At 40.9% G+C, this 20,213-nt stretch overlaps 1 protein-coding gene across 1 annotated transcript in view; it reads right to left on the minus strand.

The window, feature by feature from the left end:
* nhsb (Nance-Horan syndrome b (congenital cataracts and dental anomalies)) overlaps positions 1-20,213 on the minus strand; it is a 52,496-nt gene that overhangs the window by 5,750 nt on the left and 26,533 nt on the right. Inside the window, exons 2-8 of the mRNA XM_073464964.1 lie at positions 2,158-2,310; positions 1,928-2,064; positions 1,512-1,559; positions 1,164-1,208; positions 992-1,036; positions 579-641; positions 74-266 (exon numbers count right to left, since the gene is read on the minus strand). Of these exons, the coding sequence (XP_073321065.1) occupies positions 74-266; positions 579-641; positions 992-1,036; positions 1,164-1,208; positions 1,512-1,559; positions 1,928-2,064; positions 2,158-2,310 (684 nt within the window). The remainder of the gene's footprint in view (positions 1-73; positions 267-578; positions 642-991; positions 1,037-1,163; positions 1,209-1,511; positions 1,560-1,927; positions 2,065-2,157; positions 2,311-20,213) is intronic.

Here is a 20,213-nt window from a genome sequence, read left to right on the forward strand (position 1 = left end):
TCAGAATAACCTGATCTTTCATTAGAGCTAACCTTGCTCTTTCTTACTTTTCCTTTTCTCTTCTTCGTCTTACCTGTGACGTTGATGGGGATGATGCAGGAGGAGATGGTGTGAGAATCGGCAGTTGACTTCTGATCTGATGGTGGGAGGTTTTCCTTGGACCAGTTTGTCTGTTTGTCCTGGGTCGAGGGGGCTTTGGGGGCTGAGGCCTTGGCTCTGTGGCTGCCCAGGACCTCACCACCTTCGCATTCCCCTGTCGAGGTAGCCTGGAAGAAACAGACAGACAGCAGCAACATTATATATATGGTAGGTGCTGTGGTAGTTACAGTCCTACATTTTTAATACACAAGTTGCTTAGTTGTACAGACTAAAAGGAATTCTTTACAATGGCGCAGTGTAGCATGAAGCAGTCACTATTTCACTATTTCTCTAAATTCAGGAGATTTGTGTCACAGCAGAAACAATACTAAAGGTAGTGAAGAGTGAAGCTATCGATAATTAAATACAAAAGAAACTGCTGGACAACTAACATGAATAAAGGATTAACAGAAAGTTAGAAGAACACAAATTCTTGATACCTTTCTACTCCATGGAATGAAGATGCAACCTTCAATAGGGTGAAGTGAGTAAAAGCACTCAAACTATGAACACAAAATACAACAAAAGAAAAACAAAAGAACAGATGACATGAGTAATCAAAAGATAAAATAATTTTAAAGAAAAAGATTAAAAGAAAAGTAAAAGAAAAAAAAGATGAAAGATGAATGAGTCTGACAATGTTGTGTTTATTTTTTTCTCCAGTTTCACCTCTCTAACAATCTTAAACAATCTCCACTCCACATCACATATTCTTATTTGTCACCTCATGTTTAAAACTTCTTCTTAATGCTTTTGTTGCGCTCATTTACCCTGTCTTTTTTATTCAAACCTGAGTTTCATGGCAGTGGAATCTGTTGTAGTTGTTATTGCGCCATTCAAAAGGCTTTCTTACCTTTCTTTGGATCGTCTGAATATCTGCTTCTCTCCCTGGCCTCTCCTATGGCAGCAGGAAAACACACATATATGAACATTTCTTGCTTAACGTGTAAAATTAGTGAAGTCTTTTAACAGACTAGATGTGATTTAAAAAATTTTCTGACCATGTGTGAGTGAGTTTTTCTTACTTTTCTCTGAATAGTCTGGATCTCTGTTTCTCTCACGGTCCTCTCCTTTAAGAGATTCAGAAAGAAAGAAATTAAGGTAAAGTTGGCGCACTAAAAAAGACACAAGTTCTAAACAAAATATAACCACAGTACACTGGTATACAGTCAACAGGTACAATACACACACAGACACACACACATACACACATAAAAGGGAAAAGATGTTGACAGTGGTATCTAATGTAGTGCTGTAGCACGGTGTTACATGAAACCCCAGACACACAGCAGTAACTGTACACACAGGAGGATATAACATAAATCTTACGCAAGCGACATTAATGGACATGAACACACAAGTATCCGTTTTACCTTCCTGGGTTGATAGTCTAACTCTCGTTCCCTCTCTGCTCTCTCTTGCTGTATGGCAACATCAGAATGAGATACTGTGTCAGTTTATTGTAACACATATTTAAGAAGAGCTAAAGATGCACAAAAAAATAGAGATTAAGATTAATTTCAGTGATATTCTACTGAAATTGTCTTCATTGTCTTCCTCACTATCCCCTACCTCACTCAACATGAACAAGGGAACCCAAGCCACATTAAGTGACACAAGCCCAGAATTTATTGACCTACAAGTGTGAAATGCTTGATGAGAACTACACTTACATACGACAGTTGTAGTTCCTGCAATTTAAAATAACCCATTCCTAGATAACTACCCCCTGATTGGTTGATTGTGAGATATATCATATTTTCCCTTGTGCACAGTGTGTTTTTCTCACCGCTCGTGCCAGGCGACTCCTCTGTTGCCGGCGGATAGAGTGTGGTGAGGGGAAGGTGGGCATGGGGGGCGCCACTGAGATAGAGATGGTCACCCTGTTTCTCTCCCGACTCGTGGAGCGGTGGTGCTGTTGTTCGTCTGTTAACCCAAACACCAGCACTTGAAAACTCACAATCCATGTAATTTGTACACAGTGTATGCAACAGTGCAGGTGCTATCAATCTCTCTTACCTCGGTGCAGGGCTCTGAGACTGAGCTGAGCATTTCTGTGCAGCTCCTCCAGACATGGTGGTCGGGTACAGGGATGAAACACGTTGTGTTGCTGGTGCCATGGAGCCTGATAGTGAAGCGACAGCTTACTCTCTATATCCAGGTTCGACACCGCTAAGATGAGAGAGGAGAGAGAGCGAACGTGTTAAATCTCTATGGACTCTTTGATCAAATAAATTACAACTGGTCTGTATATTAAGTTGTTTCTGTGTTACTCCATACTCTTTTTGATGCATTGTTTTGGCCAGAAGATACTATATGCTTTTAAAACTCAATGTCCACTGTGCACTGTATCAATCTGTCTGTCTTGCCCCTGTTCCAAACTTACAGGCATTTATGTTATTTGTCCATTCAAAGGGAACTGAGAATTTATCTTTGAATCTTAAAGAACCATGGTCATTGACCAACCAGCAGGCTGGAGTGAAAAAAAATACATGTAGGACTGCGATGACCCCTAATACTTCCTCCTCTCACTGCATATTATATCCATTCTGTGCCCCTGAAACCAACCTGTACATTTGTTGGAATGCTACCTTTTGCCACACATGTCAATTAGTTTGAGGTATTTTGTATGTATTAAATGGTCTACATTTTATTAATGTGAAGAACATGATTACATTATCAAAAAAAATATGTTAAAACTACATTTTGGCATACTGATACACACAAAACTATGAAGAAAGTTTGATGTAAGGAATATCAAAAACCTCTGGAAATTAAAACATGAGACAAGGCTGTGACACACCAGCAGGTGGCAGCTAAACACACCTCACTACTGCAACACTGCATGTACCAACAGACCACTGCACATCTCTCACACTCCTCCATGTTTACTGCCACCACAACATATTACCATCAGAAAACACAACAGGCCTGTCATCATGAATGATGTACGACTGAGAGTCTCTAACTTTCATTTCCAAGGATTAAAACGTTTGATTTACAGACGAGGAGAGAGGACTGTGATCATCCATCTCTCTTATCTGCTCTCAGCGCCCCTTTAGCTCTTATTATGAATCCTATTTCCCCTCTTTTAACTCAGAATCCATAATGCAATTGTGTCCTTGAAAGCCACACAGTACATCAGTAGCCAGGCAACCTTTCATTACGCATCAAGGCTCATATTTGTCTGCAATTAAATCAGCGAGCTCACATCAGCAGCACTCGGCCAGTTTAAACTACAAAGTTAAAGAAGCACAGCAGGCTAGCTTATTTGAGCTAAATAAACAATTATACAACTTTCTGCCCAAAAGACTGTCACATACAGATACAGTTATTTTCTTGTTTTGCATATCAAACCTTGTGTCTTTAACATTAATGAAGATAACGATCATAAAACACAACCAAAAGCTGTACAAACTCCTGTGGTAGGTGAAATTGTATCCACTATTGTAGAGGTTAAACAGCAACAGTAGTAAGACAAATTGAAGCTAATTTATGATGAAATTCAGCATAATGGCATTTGTCACATTATTTTCTTTTTTGTAAAAGCTGAAATGTTTAAGGAAGTTCTGGGAGATCCTTGTACTAGTTTCATAGAGCTATTCTGCTCATTAAACTGACAGATCTGCAAAATCTGCAAAAACATGCTTTGAATATTTTGTTATTCCTGGTTGTGACTGTGATTGGTAATTACCTTAATAACGGGGAAAAAAGGGACTGAGAAGTAGAATATTGGAACCAGGCTGTAAACAAAGGTGTTTCTTAGAAAACTGATTGATTTGTAACTGTGGCTTTGCTTCCTTCTCTTCCTCTTTGGTACCAATTTCTTGCCCTCTTGCTGCTGCTACAATATGAAGGTGTCTTCTCATCCTGGTCCTCAAATTACAGTGCTAAAACGGCATCAGAGAGAGATAGAGAGAGAGAGAGAGAGAGATAGATAGATAGATAGATAGATAGATAGATAGATAGATAGATAGATAGATAGATAGATAGATAGATAGATAGATAGTCCATTGTGTGCTCGTGGTTTCATGCTTTCACATCACTCTTCTTTTAGTTGCATAGTGAATGATGATTGGCTCCAAAAACATTGTGATGTCACAAAATCATGCTTGTATGTAAATGCCTTAGCACAGAGAAACTTTCATCCTTCTAGCACCAAACTCTCCACATAAATCAGTTTGCACAGGGAAGCGCAAATATCCAAGTGAAGCAGCAATCAAATTTGGGGGCTTGAATATATACCTATAAAGTCTACAATTACTGTAAAAATAAATTATATTTAAAATCAGACTGGTCCACACAGGGTGTATCACCTTTTCCCTCTTTACCACTCGGCTCACTACCTCGCCAACCTTCCCTCTGGCAGCAACTCACAAGCCCCAAAAAGACTCAGCAAAACATGAACAATGCAGTGCTGGATTCAAAGTTAATATCTCAGAGACTCCACCAGGAATACAAATAATTTCCCCCAAAAAAATGACCAGCAGCATGTAACAAAGTTTTTGTATTCCGCATCTTTTGGTTTCACCTCTCTTCCGTACCTGCATTGCCCCGCTCCTGCCTCATTCTCGCTGTCCTGCACCGCTTCTTCCTCATCTGCATTCGATTGTAATAAAGCTTTTGCTGGGAGTTACCCATCACGAACATCCAGGACCAGTCAAGACATGGCTGAGCACACATACACATTCATGTAACGTACACCTTGTCTCCCTTGCTCTCTTTCTGTCTTTCACCCATCATCCCACTCCTTACTGTATTCCTCCATCTTTGTTTCCCCTCATCCTGAAATCTGCAGGTGCAACGTCAGCAACTTTCTACTGTCATCATCAGGACTTGCCAACAGCACCAGGAGAGGAGAGGAGAGGAGAGGAGGCACAGTGAAAATGAAGGTAGGAAACACTATGTAGTAAAAAGATGCAGTTCAATACAGAGAAGAGAGTCATGCAGCAGCGCACAGGCGTTCTATAAAGGCTCAAAGATTACACCAAAGCAAAGCAGATGTTTATAATTAAGTTGTATATGAACTTTATCGTGTTGGTGAGTTTGATTTCGTTTATGTCGAGTTTGAATGAAGAGTGTTAACAAGGCAATTGGTTACCATGCTAACATCTCTGCAATGCAGTACACAGACATCTTTGACATAACAGCAATCAGTTGTTTCTTCACACTCTGTCGATATGGATGGATGGGATGGATAAAAACTTTGAAGAAATTTGAGGAAAGGTGTCTAAACGTGCAAGTACACTCCAGTCCACCCACACCTTTCTGACGTTGGAACGGTGAATGCAGGTGTGTCTGTCACAGTAATGCTCACTTCACGCTGTGTGAGGCCAGGTGTGTGGTTGTGAAGCAGCAAGCCTTTCCCCATAATTAAACTTTTTTCAAGTCTTACTCATCTCAATAATGGCTAACTTTTTATGGCCTTCGAGTGTGGCTGTTAAGGACAGCAGTGATAGCAGCTAGCCCTGACACAGCGCTGTGGTGAGACAGCATGAGAAGCTTCAGTTTGTTGTTGTTGGTGCTCGGTTTGTCATTTGTTAAGTGATAGTCATATATACTCTATACATACAAAAATCCCTTTCAACCTTTTTTTATCATCCCCAGGACGACCGGACACTGTTAGTCTCGAGCCCTGCTATAAAAATGTATGCCTTTCCACATTATCTGTCTACATGTGGTACAAATGAGCTCTTCTCTTGCATACCCCAAGTATTAGGGCAGGAAGGTGTGTTTAAACTTCCATGGAGTCATACTACTCTGCCTACAGGCCAGTTTAATGCCAAAGCGGGTAATAGACCTGTTGAACAACTACAGGTCAGCGTGTGAGGGTAATGGTTTCCCTCATCTACGCGCAAAAAGTACAGTACCAGCCGACAGTGATGATGGATGCAAAGGATGAATGTAGTATTAAAACACCAGAAAGTCTGCACAGGGAGGAGGTACAGATGGGTTGGGTAAGTCACAGAGCTTTGACCCAGAAGGGCTGAGTTCCAGCCCTGTGTGATTTTAAGCAAATAGTTATTTTAAGCCAAACCATGATCGTAGTTTTGGTGCCTTTATTTTGAAAGTGTAAAAAGATGTTGCATATATTTTATTGCTAACTTGACCCCAGAATGAGAACATGTTGTTTTGATAGGTAGGCCAAACACGGCAGTGACACGGTGGAATGGTGGGTCTTATACCTTTTGGCGTAATGCCAGTTTGCAGCCTACTTGGTACCTCCAGACTCCAGAAGATTGGCAGAACAGGCCAGAGGCTGGCCCAAAACCAGACCAAGAGCTGCTAATGGAAGCTGATCCTTAGCCCACACAGCCAAAGTCTACAGGTGAAAACTTGGCAGTCCTGTGCCAGAACACTCTAATGAGCTGACAGGTACAATCAGCCCGACTCAGCTATCGAAAGAAGAGCAACTCCAAGACCTTTTGTGTCAAACTGCTGCTGTTTTGCACTAAGAGGGCCAGGTGGACATTGTTTTGGCAACCAATAAGGATGTCCCTCCTTTTCCTATTGGCAGAGTCAGTAGCTAGAAAGTAGAAGCATTTGGGAATACCCCAAAAGGGCTTCTATGGAAAAGATCATTGAGGCTACCCTGCTTAATCAATAGACGGATGGACTGAGTGTAGACAGGAACTTTCAAGATTTAAAACAACATATCAGCCTTTATGAGCTTTTAAAATGTGGTTGGATGATAGCAGTCAGGTGTTTATTTCAATCAGCATCACCCTAATATAGATTCACAATATATTCAACATATTCAAATCTTCTTTGCTACAAATGGGCTTCATTCAATCTTTGATCAAGACAGAACACATCAAATATAAGGAAACAGCCCGACTGGCCCAAATTTGTGATAATTTATGTGGTGTGGTGTAAGGAGAGCCATTTCAACTGACAACTGTCACTGTCAATGCAGAGGTTGTAAATGTGTCATGTTCAGTTATTGGCTGAAATGTAAAAGTGTTTTTTATGGCATCACTATCACCTCATCTGGCTAATGGGTCTAATTTTCATTACCTGAGAGTGGATGAGTTTTTTCAAAATATCTAAGAGGCTTGGCTGATATGAGCTTTATGGTCTCTGAGATCCACAAACATTTAGAGTAGAAGAGAAAGAATGAGGAGATGGGGAACAAGAACAATATTGATCCAGTGTTACACTATAGTGGAATAAAAAGCCATGCCAACCGACTATAAAAACATGACAACCAGGCACAACCATCCATGACATTTGCAATGAGGACGCTGACTCTCCACATGTCACTGCTTTGATATTGCTCTTTCGCTTTCTGGTACAGCTATATGATTTTGTATCCCTCTGTCTGTCTGTCTGTCTCTCTCTCTGGTCCAGATGTGAGTGAATGTAAGTCATTAGTGGAGAATGTATTAGGGTGTATCTGGGTCAGGCAGCACACTCCCTATGGCAGTAGCTGCAGAATCTTGTCGTAGTAGACAGCTGTTATATAAGAAGCACTGGCTGGCCAGTTCTGCAGAGGAAAAAACTGTGCACTGTTAGCTCTGTTAGAGGGCATACAACGGCTCAGCAGTCACACCACACACAACCTGATCTCATCAATGGTAGTGCTATTCATTTTTTATATTTATAATGATTCAGCCACAGTGTTCAAACTGTTGACAACTTTGCAGGAATAACACTTTGATTTTCAGGAATAATAGTTTTAGATGAACTCCCCACTGGCAGGGCATACAGGGTGGATCAGAACCGCTACATAATAATCACATGACACATTAACCAGTTAACATACAGTAACCCCTCTTAACTAGCTTTAAGGTTGTGCAAAGGATCGTATTCCAACCTGTCTGACAGCGTCATACATCATTGTAGCTGTTTGGTTATTTGTCTGCAACTAACAATTAATTCCATGTTTAGTTAATCGATCAAGCAATCATTTTGTCAGTAAAATGCCGCAAAATAGTGATCAAAGTCACTTACAAGTTCCCAGAATACAAAGTGATGTCTTCAAGCGTTAAAAGTCTAAATACCCAAATAGATTGCCGCAGGAATTAGTCTGAGTTTCGCCAACATATACACAGATGACATCACAGCAGTATGGCGGCCGCATAATCAACAATTACTTTTTACCTCTTCATCAATTTTTACTTCATATAGTGTGTTTGTGAAACGTGCAGTAAATACAATTTGTAGTTGTCATTTTCACTTTCATTCAGTAGATATGTGCTCGATAGAAGTCTTTGAGAGTATGTGTTAGGAGCTAACTCTCCTTGTCTTTGTCTTTTAAGTGCCCTCAGCTGTTAAATCAGCTGCTGTAGTCGGAAATTCCTCGTCTCAGGTGTTTGTTTTTTTTAAAATGGATTTTCGGTTAAATGCCTGAAATAAGGTCTGTGGTTAACAAAGGTTAAGAGATTTTCACGTTTTGTTCCAGACATAAAATACGCCAGTAAATACCCCATGCTTGAATTATGAAGTGTTAACATGTCTCAAAAAAGGCAGGCAGTTTACTTTTGTGAACCACTTTCAGAAACCAGGAAATGTTCTCATGAGAGTATGAAGCTAGTAGATTAATTTTCTGTCCATAAACTGATCTATTAATTGACTAATCATTTCAGCCCTAAATGTTTACACTATGTAAACTTTCTGATCGGGTTTTTCATCACTTGGAATTTAAGTCACAATCAAACAATATCGCTTCAGCAACTGTGTAGTGTGCACACACACTGATCCAACAGTGATTCGTTGAAAAATATATTGCATGTTGTGATTAAGTCAGACAGATTGATAAATATTTTTCCTGGTAGATGAGAGTAACTTCATATGATACCATCATCACAGTGACACTGCAGTCATATTCCTGTCTCGATTCAAGGTAATGTAACATTGTCAAACAATAACAGGTACTGGTAACAGGTAATAACAAGTTTTAAGGAACACACTGATGTTACACACAGTACCTTTGGATCGCACAGGGACGCAGCCTAGACCGAGACAAGCCAAAGCCATTGTTTGCAGCTGTCTACTTTCTCTCCTTCTTCTTTTCCTCTTTTTTGTCTTTCTCTGTTGCTCCTCCCTTTCTTCTGCAGACTCCTTGTCATCTGTCTGTCAATGCCACATTTTTCACTCTTACAGATCTTTCTGAAACATTCCTGTGCAAGTCCTGCATCCAGACAAGCAACATCTGCAGACACAGACCCTCCCCCTCCATCTCCTCTGCCACCCACCCACCCACCTGCTGTCCCTGCTCTCTCCTCCCTTCAGCTGACCCAACACGTCACTGAAAAGGAAACATTTTCTATGTCCGTTTTGATGTGCTTGACTTTGGACTCGCCGAGAGCTACATGGCACTCACAAGGAATTATGCACCTACGCTTCGTCACAAAGTCAAACACTTCTCTGTCCCGTCACTGTTATCTCCATGAGTCACCCCCGTCGGCTGATGTCAGATGGTAGGATCCTGCCTGGGCATGGCCTGTCCCTGACCGTAATCTCTTTATGATGCAGTAATATGTGGAGGGAGGGGTGGGGGGGTTCAGCCACAAAGTATTAATGTATTAATCCACCACATGCTGGGAATATGTATCACGTGTTCAATCCTTCTATTGCTGCCACCAAAGAATAATGATCTAAGGGTGTGTGTGAGTGGGAATGTGTGTGACAACACCTGACTTTGTATTTTCACAAAAGCATTAATTTTTACAGTCAAATATTCGATGAACATTAAAACAACAAGGTACTAATTGGACATTTCAGACCAAAAATTTTCAAGCTTAAAACACATTTTTCAAAGAAAACTTTGTCTTTGTCTACACTGATTATGAGGACTCAACATCCCCACGTGGTTGCAAAATAAACAGCGTGACACACACACACACACTCACACAAACAGAGAAAGTGTACGAGCACCCCACCCGGTAATCTGCTGTAATCTGGAGCTCTGGCAGTTCACTGACTTTGGAGTAGAGCTGGCGGAGCTGGCAGTCTGCTCGAGGAGCTTTCAGCCTCCTGCCGTGGCTGGGAACAACACACAGACACTGAAAATGTCTGCACACACATGTGAACCCCACCACGTGTCCACACGCTTCGCCGCAGTGGTCAACATCAGCACAAATGGAGAGGAGAACGTGCTTGTGAATATTAAATGTACGGATGTTCCTCTTGGGTTGGCACAGTTATTTACAGCAGTTTGTCTAAAGAGGGCTGCCGGGAGGCCTTTAATAGCTTGTCGTCCCTGGGGTTGTTTGTCAGTTGTGGTATTGAGTGATCTATGAAACATCAGGGTTGGATCACAGACCTTTCAACCGCACATGAGCTGCGTCGTAACCTGAGCATCTTGGACAGGACCCTAATGGCTCGTCCTGCCTGAGGAGCTTAGGTCAAATCACATTCAGTATCATCTTTTAAGCCACTTAAAACACACTTTTACAGACTTGTTTTCATGTGGGGATCATGCTCAATTGTTTTTATAGATTTCAGTTTGATCTCTCTGGAGAATTAGTGATAAAAGTAGCCATGACGATGAATAAATATATATAATTTTCCTCTATTTCTTTCCCCTCCTCCTCGCTATATTTGTCCCTGTGTTTTGGTCTCTGTTCTCCTTCCTCACAAAATGAATAAATCATTCTACCCTCATTCCCTTTTCTCATCCCTCTTCCCCCAGCTGCACACCTGCACTATTGTTCAGGCTCCCTCCTCAATCCCTCTGACCTGCACAACATTCATGTTTTAACAAGTGTGTGTGTGTGTGTGTGTGTGTGTTATGTGTGTGTGTGTGTGTGTGTGTGTGTGTGTGTGTGTGTGTGTGTGTGTGTGTGTGTGTGTGTGTACATGTCTATAAGGGTTTGAGGCCTGTCTGTAAAGGCTAGCAGAGTTGAGTCACAGTGTCTACAATAGAACCAAAAGTCTTATTTATAGCACCGACCACGTCACAGTGAGCCCGACGAGCCAGAGAAAATATCAACAACATAACAGCAGGTTAAATGTTCAAGGGATTATTTCCTGGCTCTGCATACACTGTTTACCCAATATTAACAGACTTCACTCAAGGTGCTCCTGTGCTGCCCCTTAGTGGCACAGCATGAACACTACACACAGCAAGAGACAAAGCTGTTTGTGCTGTGTGTGTGTGGACTAAAAGTGCTGAAGTGCTCGGTGGATTTGTGGTTGCTGCCATATGTTTATCACATACTTTCTATATGTTGTGTGTATATATGTAAGAAGGGATGATCCAGTTGAAAAAGCCTCAGTATGTGTACTGTCATAAACATTATAATGGAGAAAATAAGGTCTCTATGGAACAAAACAACATGTTCTTAATGATGGCTGGAAATATTGAACAGCCATTGTAGTAGAACACTCATTTATCCCCCTTTTTTTCCATTAAAGGAGTAGTTTGACGTTTTGGGGAATGTCAAACTACATGCCTTCCCCCTTCAGTCTTTATGTTAAGCTTAAAGTTGAAGTTAGATGAGAAGATTGATACTATTCTCATATCTGTAAAGTAAATATGCTGCCAGCAGCTGGTTAACTTAGCTTAGCACAAAGGCTGGAAATGATAAAACCAAGAAATGTACGACACGTAAACACCTTGTTACACCACAATGTGTTCGTTTTACACTTTGGTGTTAAAACAACACAATGTATAACAATATTGTGTGTTGCAAACAATTTATAACATGTTAATCAGTGAGCTTCGGAGGTCTTGGAAGGTGGATTTTTTAAATAACTTTTGACAGGCCGAGCCCAGCTGTTTCCCTGTTTCCAGTCTTAGCCAGCAAAGCAAAGCTAACCAGCTGCTGGCTTTAGCTTCATATTTACTGTACACATATAAGAGTGGTATAACACTTCTCATATAACTCTCTGCAAGAGGGAATAAGCACATTTTACAAATAATCTCTAACTAGTCCTTCAACACAGGGACATGGGAGTGGTCAATGTGAGTATGTGTATTTACCAAGATGTGGAACGATTCCTTTAAGTCAAATCAATTTCATTTTTGTAGCCCAGATTCATTGATTTGTCTCAGAGGACTTTACAATAGGAACAACAAATGAAACCTATACTTGGATCCAACTTTCGGATGAAGAAAGATGTCTTAAACTGGCAAGACAAGCTTTTTGCTCTTAACTTCATTATAATCATTATGAATGTTGTTTACACAGTGTAATGGCTGTAGAATAATGACACCATTTGCATTTAGATTGGTTTCACTATACAATTTTCGACTTCTGACTCTGATGAAGATGCACATGGCGTTGAGATGGTAGTCCTTTAAGAAAGTTTGTTGCCTGCTCCATTACACATCCGACAATATACCTGAAGTTTTTCCTGACACATGCAATATGTGTCGTACATACATGGAATTAATAGTGAAATAATAAGTTGTTATTATTATAGAGAGGTAAATATTGAGCACAATTGGTAAAAAAGCATATACCATGTTCTGTTAACCTATTAATATTATTGTTGCTTTGGCTCAGTTGCACAAGTAGGCAAAATCAAAGTTAACAAAGTAAAAGAAAACGTGGTTGGTTAAATTTTCAATTTGAAAAAAGAAAAACATTTTGTAGCTGTTGGAATGAAGAGTACCTTCATATTTTGCAATTCGTGTGAGACACAGAAACATTAACTGAGCAATATGTTTCTGTCAGTGGACAAAAGCAGCAGCAGGAGATCAACGTTTTATCATGTCATGTTGTCGTTGTGCCTCATCTCCTTGCTCATATGTTCTGAAGCTTCTATATTTCCCGAGACCTCATCAATATGGCAGTATTGTTTCTAAAGAGGCAGTAATCAGAAATAAAAATACTGGGAATAATAGAGTCACTTAAACAAAAAAAGGTCTATATAAGTCATATCTCTTTTGTGTGTGTATTAATTTGTATTAATAATGTACACACACACACAAACACACTTACATTGTCAAATACATACAGTGTCTGAGGTAACAAGAGGGTCACCTAGGGTCTTTGTGTTTGGATTAAATGTTATTCCTGGTAAATGACAGGCTGGACATTCGTCTGCTCACATAAGTGACTTAGCGTGGATTTTAGTGAATAACCCTAATGGCTAGAGTAGAGGAAATAAATCCTGTGGTTCTCCCAGTTTCTAGCTTCACTAACAACTGCTTGATCACAAATCAGATAAATGACTCTGACGAAAATATCCTGTTTTGGCCCAAAACAGCTATTTTTGGTAAAAATGGTTAAATGCAGTCTCAAACTGCAGTCACTGGCTTGGCAGACTTCTGGCCTGTAACTCCACCACCATCTCCTTCACCTCCAGATGTGAAAGTCAGGTCATAAAAATGTAATGTGAACGCGATGTGCCACGTTTTGTAGAAATGTCAGTATGGTACGTAGGCCTATGACACATACAAATGTGAATATATCTTTGGATTGGAGAAACATTAATCACTCTTTTTCAATTTTTATATGAGGTGGTTAAGATAATTATCTTTATCATAGATACAAAACTTAAGGGGTAAGTCTGTACTTTTAGAATTTTGAATACCAGGTCAAAATAACTGACACTACTACCAAGTTCTGCTTCTGTAGCCAAAGCTATTCCTCTGTTGCTCCATTGTTGTCCAAAACAATGCTGGTAAAATCATATCGATGAGCTGGCATGTTCCGTCATTACAATGAACACAGGCACTGTTGTTTATTTTTGTGTAACTCATACTTACACCATCCTGCTGACATAAATACTCCCTCAACGTGTATTAATCCACAGCTGAAAATAGTGCCCAACAAAAGCACTCTTTACTCCACTTGCAGGAGTAGATTTTACTGAAACCTTTTCGGAAATGAAATATATTTGTGAGCAATTTTTAAAAGTTTACATCCTCTGTAGGAATGAATGGGCTGGGGGCTGAAAAACACAGACACATTAGGGAAGTTACTGATCATTGACAAAAAAAAAACAACCCAAAAAACAGAGGACAAAAACACAAAAAAAAATACGGAATAATGTCAGCGTTATCCTTAAAACCTTAAAACAACATACTTCCCACCTAACTATAACATAACTTCACCTGAAGTAGCAGTTTAGTTTACAGCTCTGCAGTAGGCGTCTTGTTTCCCATCTCTCTCCATCATAACACCGGATATCATCTCTGTATAGACAGGCAGCAGGAGGGTGGGAATAAACGCCACTATCATGCCAACAGTGATGGTGACACTGTGTGTGTGTGTGTGTGTGTGTGTGTGTGTTTTCATATTGTTCACTGTGTGTGCTTGTCAAACAGACTTCAGCCATCAGTGTGTGTGTGTGTGTGTATGTGTGTCTGTGTGTGTTTGTGAATGCTTCAGCCATGTTGGTGGAATGGCACGAGACAAGCCATCGCCCATGTTATTTTTAACTGCGTGTCTCCATGGAAACCGGCACATATGCAGGGAGGGGGTGATCTCCTGCTGTGCGTGTGTTGAGGAAGACTCCTGCCGCTGGTCATAGTGTGATTTTGCGTGTGCGTGCATGTACAGGTCCATGTACATCTGTGTGTAAGTCTATTAATTGTTTTTTTCATGTGTTAATCCAGTCTTTCAAATTAAAAGCCTGTCTTTTTATATTAGTATGTTACAGTTTCTGAGGCATCTGTGTGTGTGTGGAGATATGTCACACCTGAGAGTGAGATGGGAGGAAGGAGAGGGAGGGGAAAGGGCTTCTGAGGCAACTGAGGAAACACCAATGTGCTGTACCTGACAACGGGAGTGGGTGGGTTGGTGGTGGGGGCTGCTGCTACCTCAACCTGAAATAACCCGGGCTGGGCTACGAGTTTACTAAACACATGACCTACCAAATGTCACCTGCCTTGTTTCCGACATGCAGGTGAGCTGTGACTGAGCCTTTTCCTTAAACTATAACACCTCCATTTCAGAACTCACCGCTGTACTGACACAATAATGTGATTGTAGTGAACGGCATACAGTTAATTTTGGTCCTGTGTCTCTGGCATCATCAATACTGACTCTTCATTATTTATAATTAATGGATCAATGAACCTACAGTGACTAAGATGTTCCTCTGTTGTCGGGTTGTGGGGGAGGTTTATGTTGGGTGAGGGCATTCTTCTATAGCTTTAGAAACCATCCAACAGTTATCAACTGAGTGAACGTAGTCGTTTCTATGGAAACAACTTAAAGATTAAAGCTGTGAAGAGCGAGAGCCATGCCAGAGTGATTCCCATAATGCTTTGTGCCTGGGGATCTAAGGGAAAGAGAGAGAGAAAAGAGAGACAGACAGAGTGGGATGCAGAAGAGGGAGTACATGGTCGCGCACGCGCGCGTGTGTGTGTGTGCCAGTGTGTGTTTGTCAGCTCTGGAGGTGCTGTGCTACAAATCCCCGCTCTATTGTGACAGCTCACATGACCAAAGACACCAAACTCAGCATCTATGCACAAACACACAAGTGTAGTATGTGCACACACTCACACGCACACACACACACTGACAGAAACTTGTTTTTGTCCCTCAGGACGACAATGCATTGACTTACCAACATTCATTCCCTGGAAACTTAACCTTAACCATAAACACGTAATGCCAACCCCAAACCCATTGACTAACATGAGCCAAAACTAAACCCTATACCTCAATCAAACAAGACTTATACCATTTTTACACCAACATTAGCACATATAACGCGGGTCGACCTGCTAACAACAGGCAATTGACTCCATCCCTATTGCAAATAGGCAAGTTTGCCTTTCTGGTTATTATTTGTGTGTGTGTGTCATGTTTGAAGGCACTGACAAGGTTACTGACATCGTTAGACCAACTCAACAATGTCCAAACACTGCTCGAATGGAAACAGATGGAAAACTATAAACGCACTGATGTCTGGAACTTCAATGTGTGTTATAGCACTGCGCCGGAAATTAGACATTACCAGTTGTCATGTTTTTCATCTCTGCGAATCAGAGCTGGAGCCAATAAACACCAGTGACTGTTGCACAGTCATTCGACCTGGGAGTGAAAGTCAATTGTACCCTTTCTCATTGAAGGCAAAAACCAGCTGTTCAAGCTCTTAAACATCGTGCAGTCGGCGCTGAGTTTGAATGCGGAGCTAAAGAAAGAGATATTTAAAAAGTAATCACCGTTAATGGCTTCTGTGCTTGTCAGCTGCCTGATCTGTACTGCGCATGTGCAACTAAGCGAGATGTCTCACTCACTAGCAAGTTTTGTTATCAGTACCAGAAAAAACAATGTGTCTATTTCAGGAAGATGTTTTTGGAAGGTCTTAACGTATGCTGGATGTAATCTGATGAGGAATATGACCTGCTGCTTTCTACTGTTCCGTGATTTAACAGCACATTCATGATAACAAACGTGACACACAAGGAAAAAGAAATAGAGAGGCAAACTTGTCTCCTGGCAATGTTAAACAGTAAAAAGTAAAAAACTTACACATACACACTAATTTTGGTGTAAAAGTGGTATTAGTTTAGCATGATAGCATTCCATCTGCCAATCAGCACTTAACACAAAGTACTGTTGATGCTGACAGGACTGTCATTAGTTCTGCAGGTGTTTAGTCCTAAACCTGGTGGCACTAGATAAAAGGCAAATGGTTCACCAAAGTTATTACAACTCATCCTGAGGGGGACTTGAATGTGTGTACACAGTTGTTGAGATATTTCAGTCAAACTCACAAATGTGAACCTTGTGGTTGCACCAGCTGAAAAGACTGGCGATTAACAAGTGATTAAGATTCATCCTCTGGAAACAACTCATGGCAATCTATCGAACAGTAGTTGAAATATATTTCAGTCCGAACCAAAGTAGTGGACCCACCTTCGACCGACCAATATTCCTTTCCCAAAGCCAATGCTGCATGCGTGGCTAAAATCCAACTCTTAACACTAAAATGTAATGTCTTATGTTGAGGGGGAGTTATTTTTGTCCCTGAACGGGTAGTGACCAAATATATACTACATAGTTACACAAGCACGCACACACACACACACACACAGACACATGCACACACACACTCACAAACTCATGAGCACCGCTGTCTCTAATTGTAGCCTTTACCTCACTCACACACTCTCTGCCTCTTTTCTGTTTCCATCCAATCATCTACATCTTTTCTTCCTTTGGATTTAATGTATGTACCTCCTCCCCATGTCCTCCTCTCTCTCTCCCTCTCCCCTCCCCCTCCCCCTGGGTGATGCCAGTGCTGTTGTCAGGCTGGAGCTGAAAGCAGCCAATCGGGTGGCTCTGTGCTGAGGAGCTCTGGGGTGATGTTAGGCAGTTTCATGCTCATACGATGAGCTTTGCCAAATGTAGGTCATGCTTCTCCTCTCTTTCTCTCTCTCTCGCTCTCTCACTTTAAGAGACACACACACACACATACATAAACCTCTTCACCCCTTCACAGACACACACATGCACAGGAAACAGATAAGAAAGTGTATTTTCGTCACATAGGTACACACACACACAGCCACAGACACAAATGTGTACTCACACAAACACCCATTCAAACACAATTCATCCATCCCCACACACACACACACACACACACACACACACACAGACATTCGCTCTCACTCAGGGTGGGGTGGTACTCTGCTCGGTGGTAACACTCTCCGCTGTTTGGTAACAACTGGTGGATCTGTTCCCCACAGGACGGACGGCTCACAAGACGCTAGGATTCTTCCTCTGCAGCCAATATTTCCACCGATGATAAAAAATTGATTACAGAGTAAAATCGCGCTGAAACAAACAAAAAAAAACACTCCCCCTGCCTTCCCCTGAACCCTTGTTGAACTGCTTCTGTCTCTGCTGCAGTATAGCACAAGCAGGGTTTTGATGTGAACAGCAGCTATAGAAGCCAGCAGATTATATGTAAATCAGGTAAATCACAGTAAGTCAGAGACTTGAACTAAGTAGTCAGCCTGGATTTAGAAAATAATTCAATGAATGAATTTTATATTAGAGAGATGTATTTATTTTTATGAAGTACTGGTGGATCTTTAGAAATACGATCATGAGTCCAAATTTCTCCTGTGGAACCCCATCCACAGGAGAACATGTTTAACTCTTTGACAACAAAACTCTTTAATATTTAAAAAAATATCACATTTAAACTACTCATGCCTGCTGCATGGTCTGCTGTCAAGTTCATTTAAAAAAATCCAACAACCTCTTCATGTTGTTATCAGTCTCTACATTTCCAGAAATATCACTAGTCTCCATCCTCAGCGGTGTCTACAGCCCTGATGATAAGGTGACGACATTTGAACTTTTTTCCCTTATGGAGCTCAAGACGTGCCACTAGTTCTAGTTTAATGTCCCAAAATTCACACTAGAAACTATATATAGTTTCGGCCTTTGGCTGCTTTTTATGGTTAGGCCCCTTAGCTACAGTTATGTGATATCTTAATGCATCTGTATACAATAATATTTTAGACAAGAGCATGCTTCAATATTTTTTGGCAACAGTTTAGGCAACACCATGTACTAGTCTCAACATTATACAGTAACCCTGTGCACAAATTAAGATCCTTAAAAATCTGTTTTGTTTTCCCAGTTTGGTGTTGAAGAGTATGACTGGCTATGACTTTATGTTTTTAAATGGGAGCTTTGTTTTTAGAGTTTTTAGATCATGCACTCTTCTTCACTGTTGATTTCCCTTATTAGACCATGAGAAGGAGAGGCCCAGGCAAATTGGAGAAGGATTTGAGGCAGTTGAGATATAACATGTGTGAGAGGGGCTGGGCAGAAACTAAAGCACTGCCCCACCCAACCAAAACTCACATGTTACTAATTGGTTACTTTTTCACCACTGGGGGTAGTAAAAGTTGTAAAAACTGCCTAAAAATAAATACTATGTTGATGCTAATTTTGTCATAACTCAAATCATGTGTGTGTGCTGATGTTTCCAGAATATTATTTATTTATTTTTTCCGGCCAAGATCTACTTGTGTATTGACATTTACCTCTCTTTCGGAACTTATGGGGGGAACCTTTCCTCTTAAATTGCTTTGTTGTAGGATGTGAATTAGCATTACACCATGCGCTGCTGACAAATACGCAGCCTCCCCTGACACACACACACACACACACACACACACACACGCGCGCGCACACACACACACACACACACAAACAAAGCTCCTCCTCAGAGAGAGAATCATTTCTACTTCCCTGGGTTGCCACTGCTAGGTTGACCTATTTTTGTCCAGACCTCGCTCTCTCTCTCTCCTCTCTCTTTCTGTCTCTCTCTCTCACTCCAGCCCCATAATTCACCCTGCTTAATAATTCACTACAGCTTTATAAGCCTCTACTCTACTAAATGACAGGCTCAGGAAAACAACAACAGTTTTTACAGATGCATTTTACATAGCCACATAAATAGAATAATGTCACATTCAGGATGTCCTTTATGTAAGATAGGATATATGTATATATAGTGTACCAAAGGAGGCGCAAAAGGATATAAGTTATATGTAGCAGTAAGGAGTGTAAGCTGGCAGGTAATTTACATTCACCACATGACATTCGTCACTTTTTGTAGGATTACAGAATGAAAATGCAGACAGAAATAGGGATAATGGTGGTGGTGGTTGTGGGGTGTTATTGTAAAACTGCAGATTATTTGCAAGTCTATGCACAGACTCGCTCTGCCTGATGTGATTGGATGGCCGGATTGGGCAGGAACCAATAAGGGCACCAGGAGGAAGAGAGCAGGCACACGGAGTACTCTCGCTGATGCTGGGCACACCCTGCAGCCCTGTGCGAGTGTGTGTGTGTGTGCCAGTGCCTATAAAATTAATGTGTATGCTCAGTTTGTGATTATTTATATATTTTGTGCACATGTTTGAAAGACAAGATATTTCCTTTCAACTAAAAATTCCTGCCTCCTTTATTTTACATCTACCCAGCCCCCTTTTTAAATCTCCTCCCAGGAGCTGATGCAGAACAAAGACAACAACCATAATATATTCTGTACCCATATTGTCATTGCATTATAAATAACACTCGCACCTCTGCAGTTTTTGCATAAGCCCACGTACCTGTGTGAATCTTAAAATTTGACGCTGTTATTTATGAATTTCCTACCTGGGCTATTTTTAAGAGTTGCAAGCTGCAGCA

The sequence above is a fragment of the Pagrus major genome, chromosome 4 (genome assembly GCF_040436345.1).
Source record: "Pagrus major chromosome 4, Pma_NU_1.0".
Classification (NCBI taxonomy): Eukaryota; Metazoa; Chordata; class Actinopteri; order Spariformes; family Sparidae; genus Pagrus; species Pagrus major.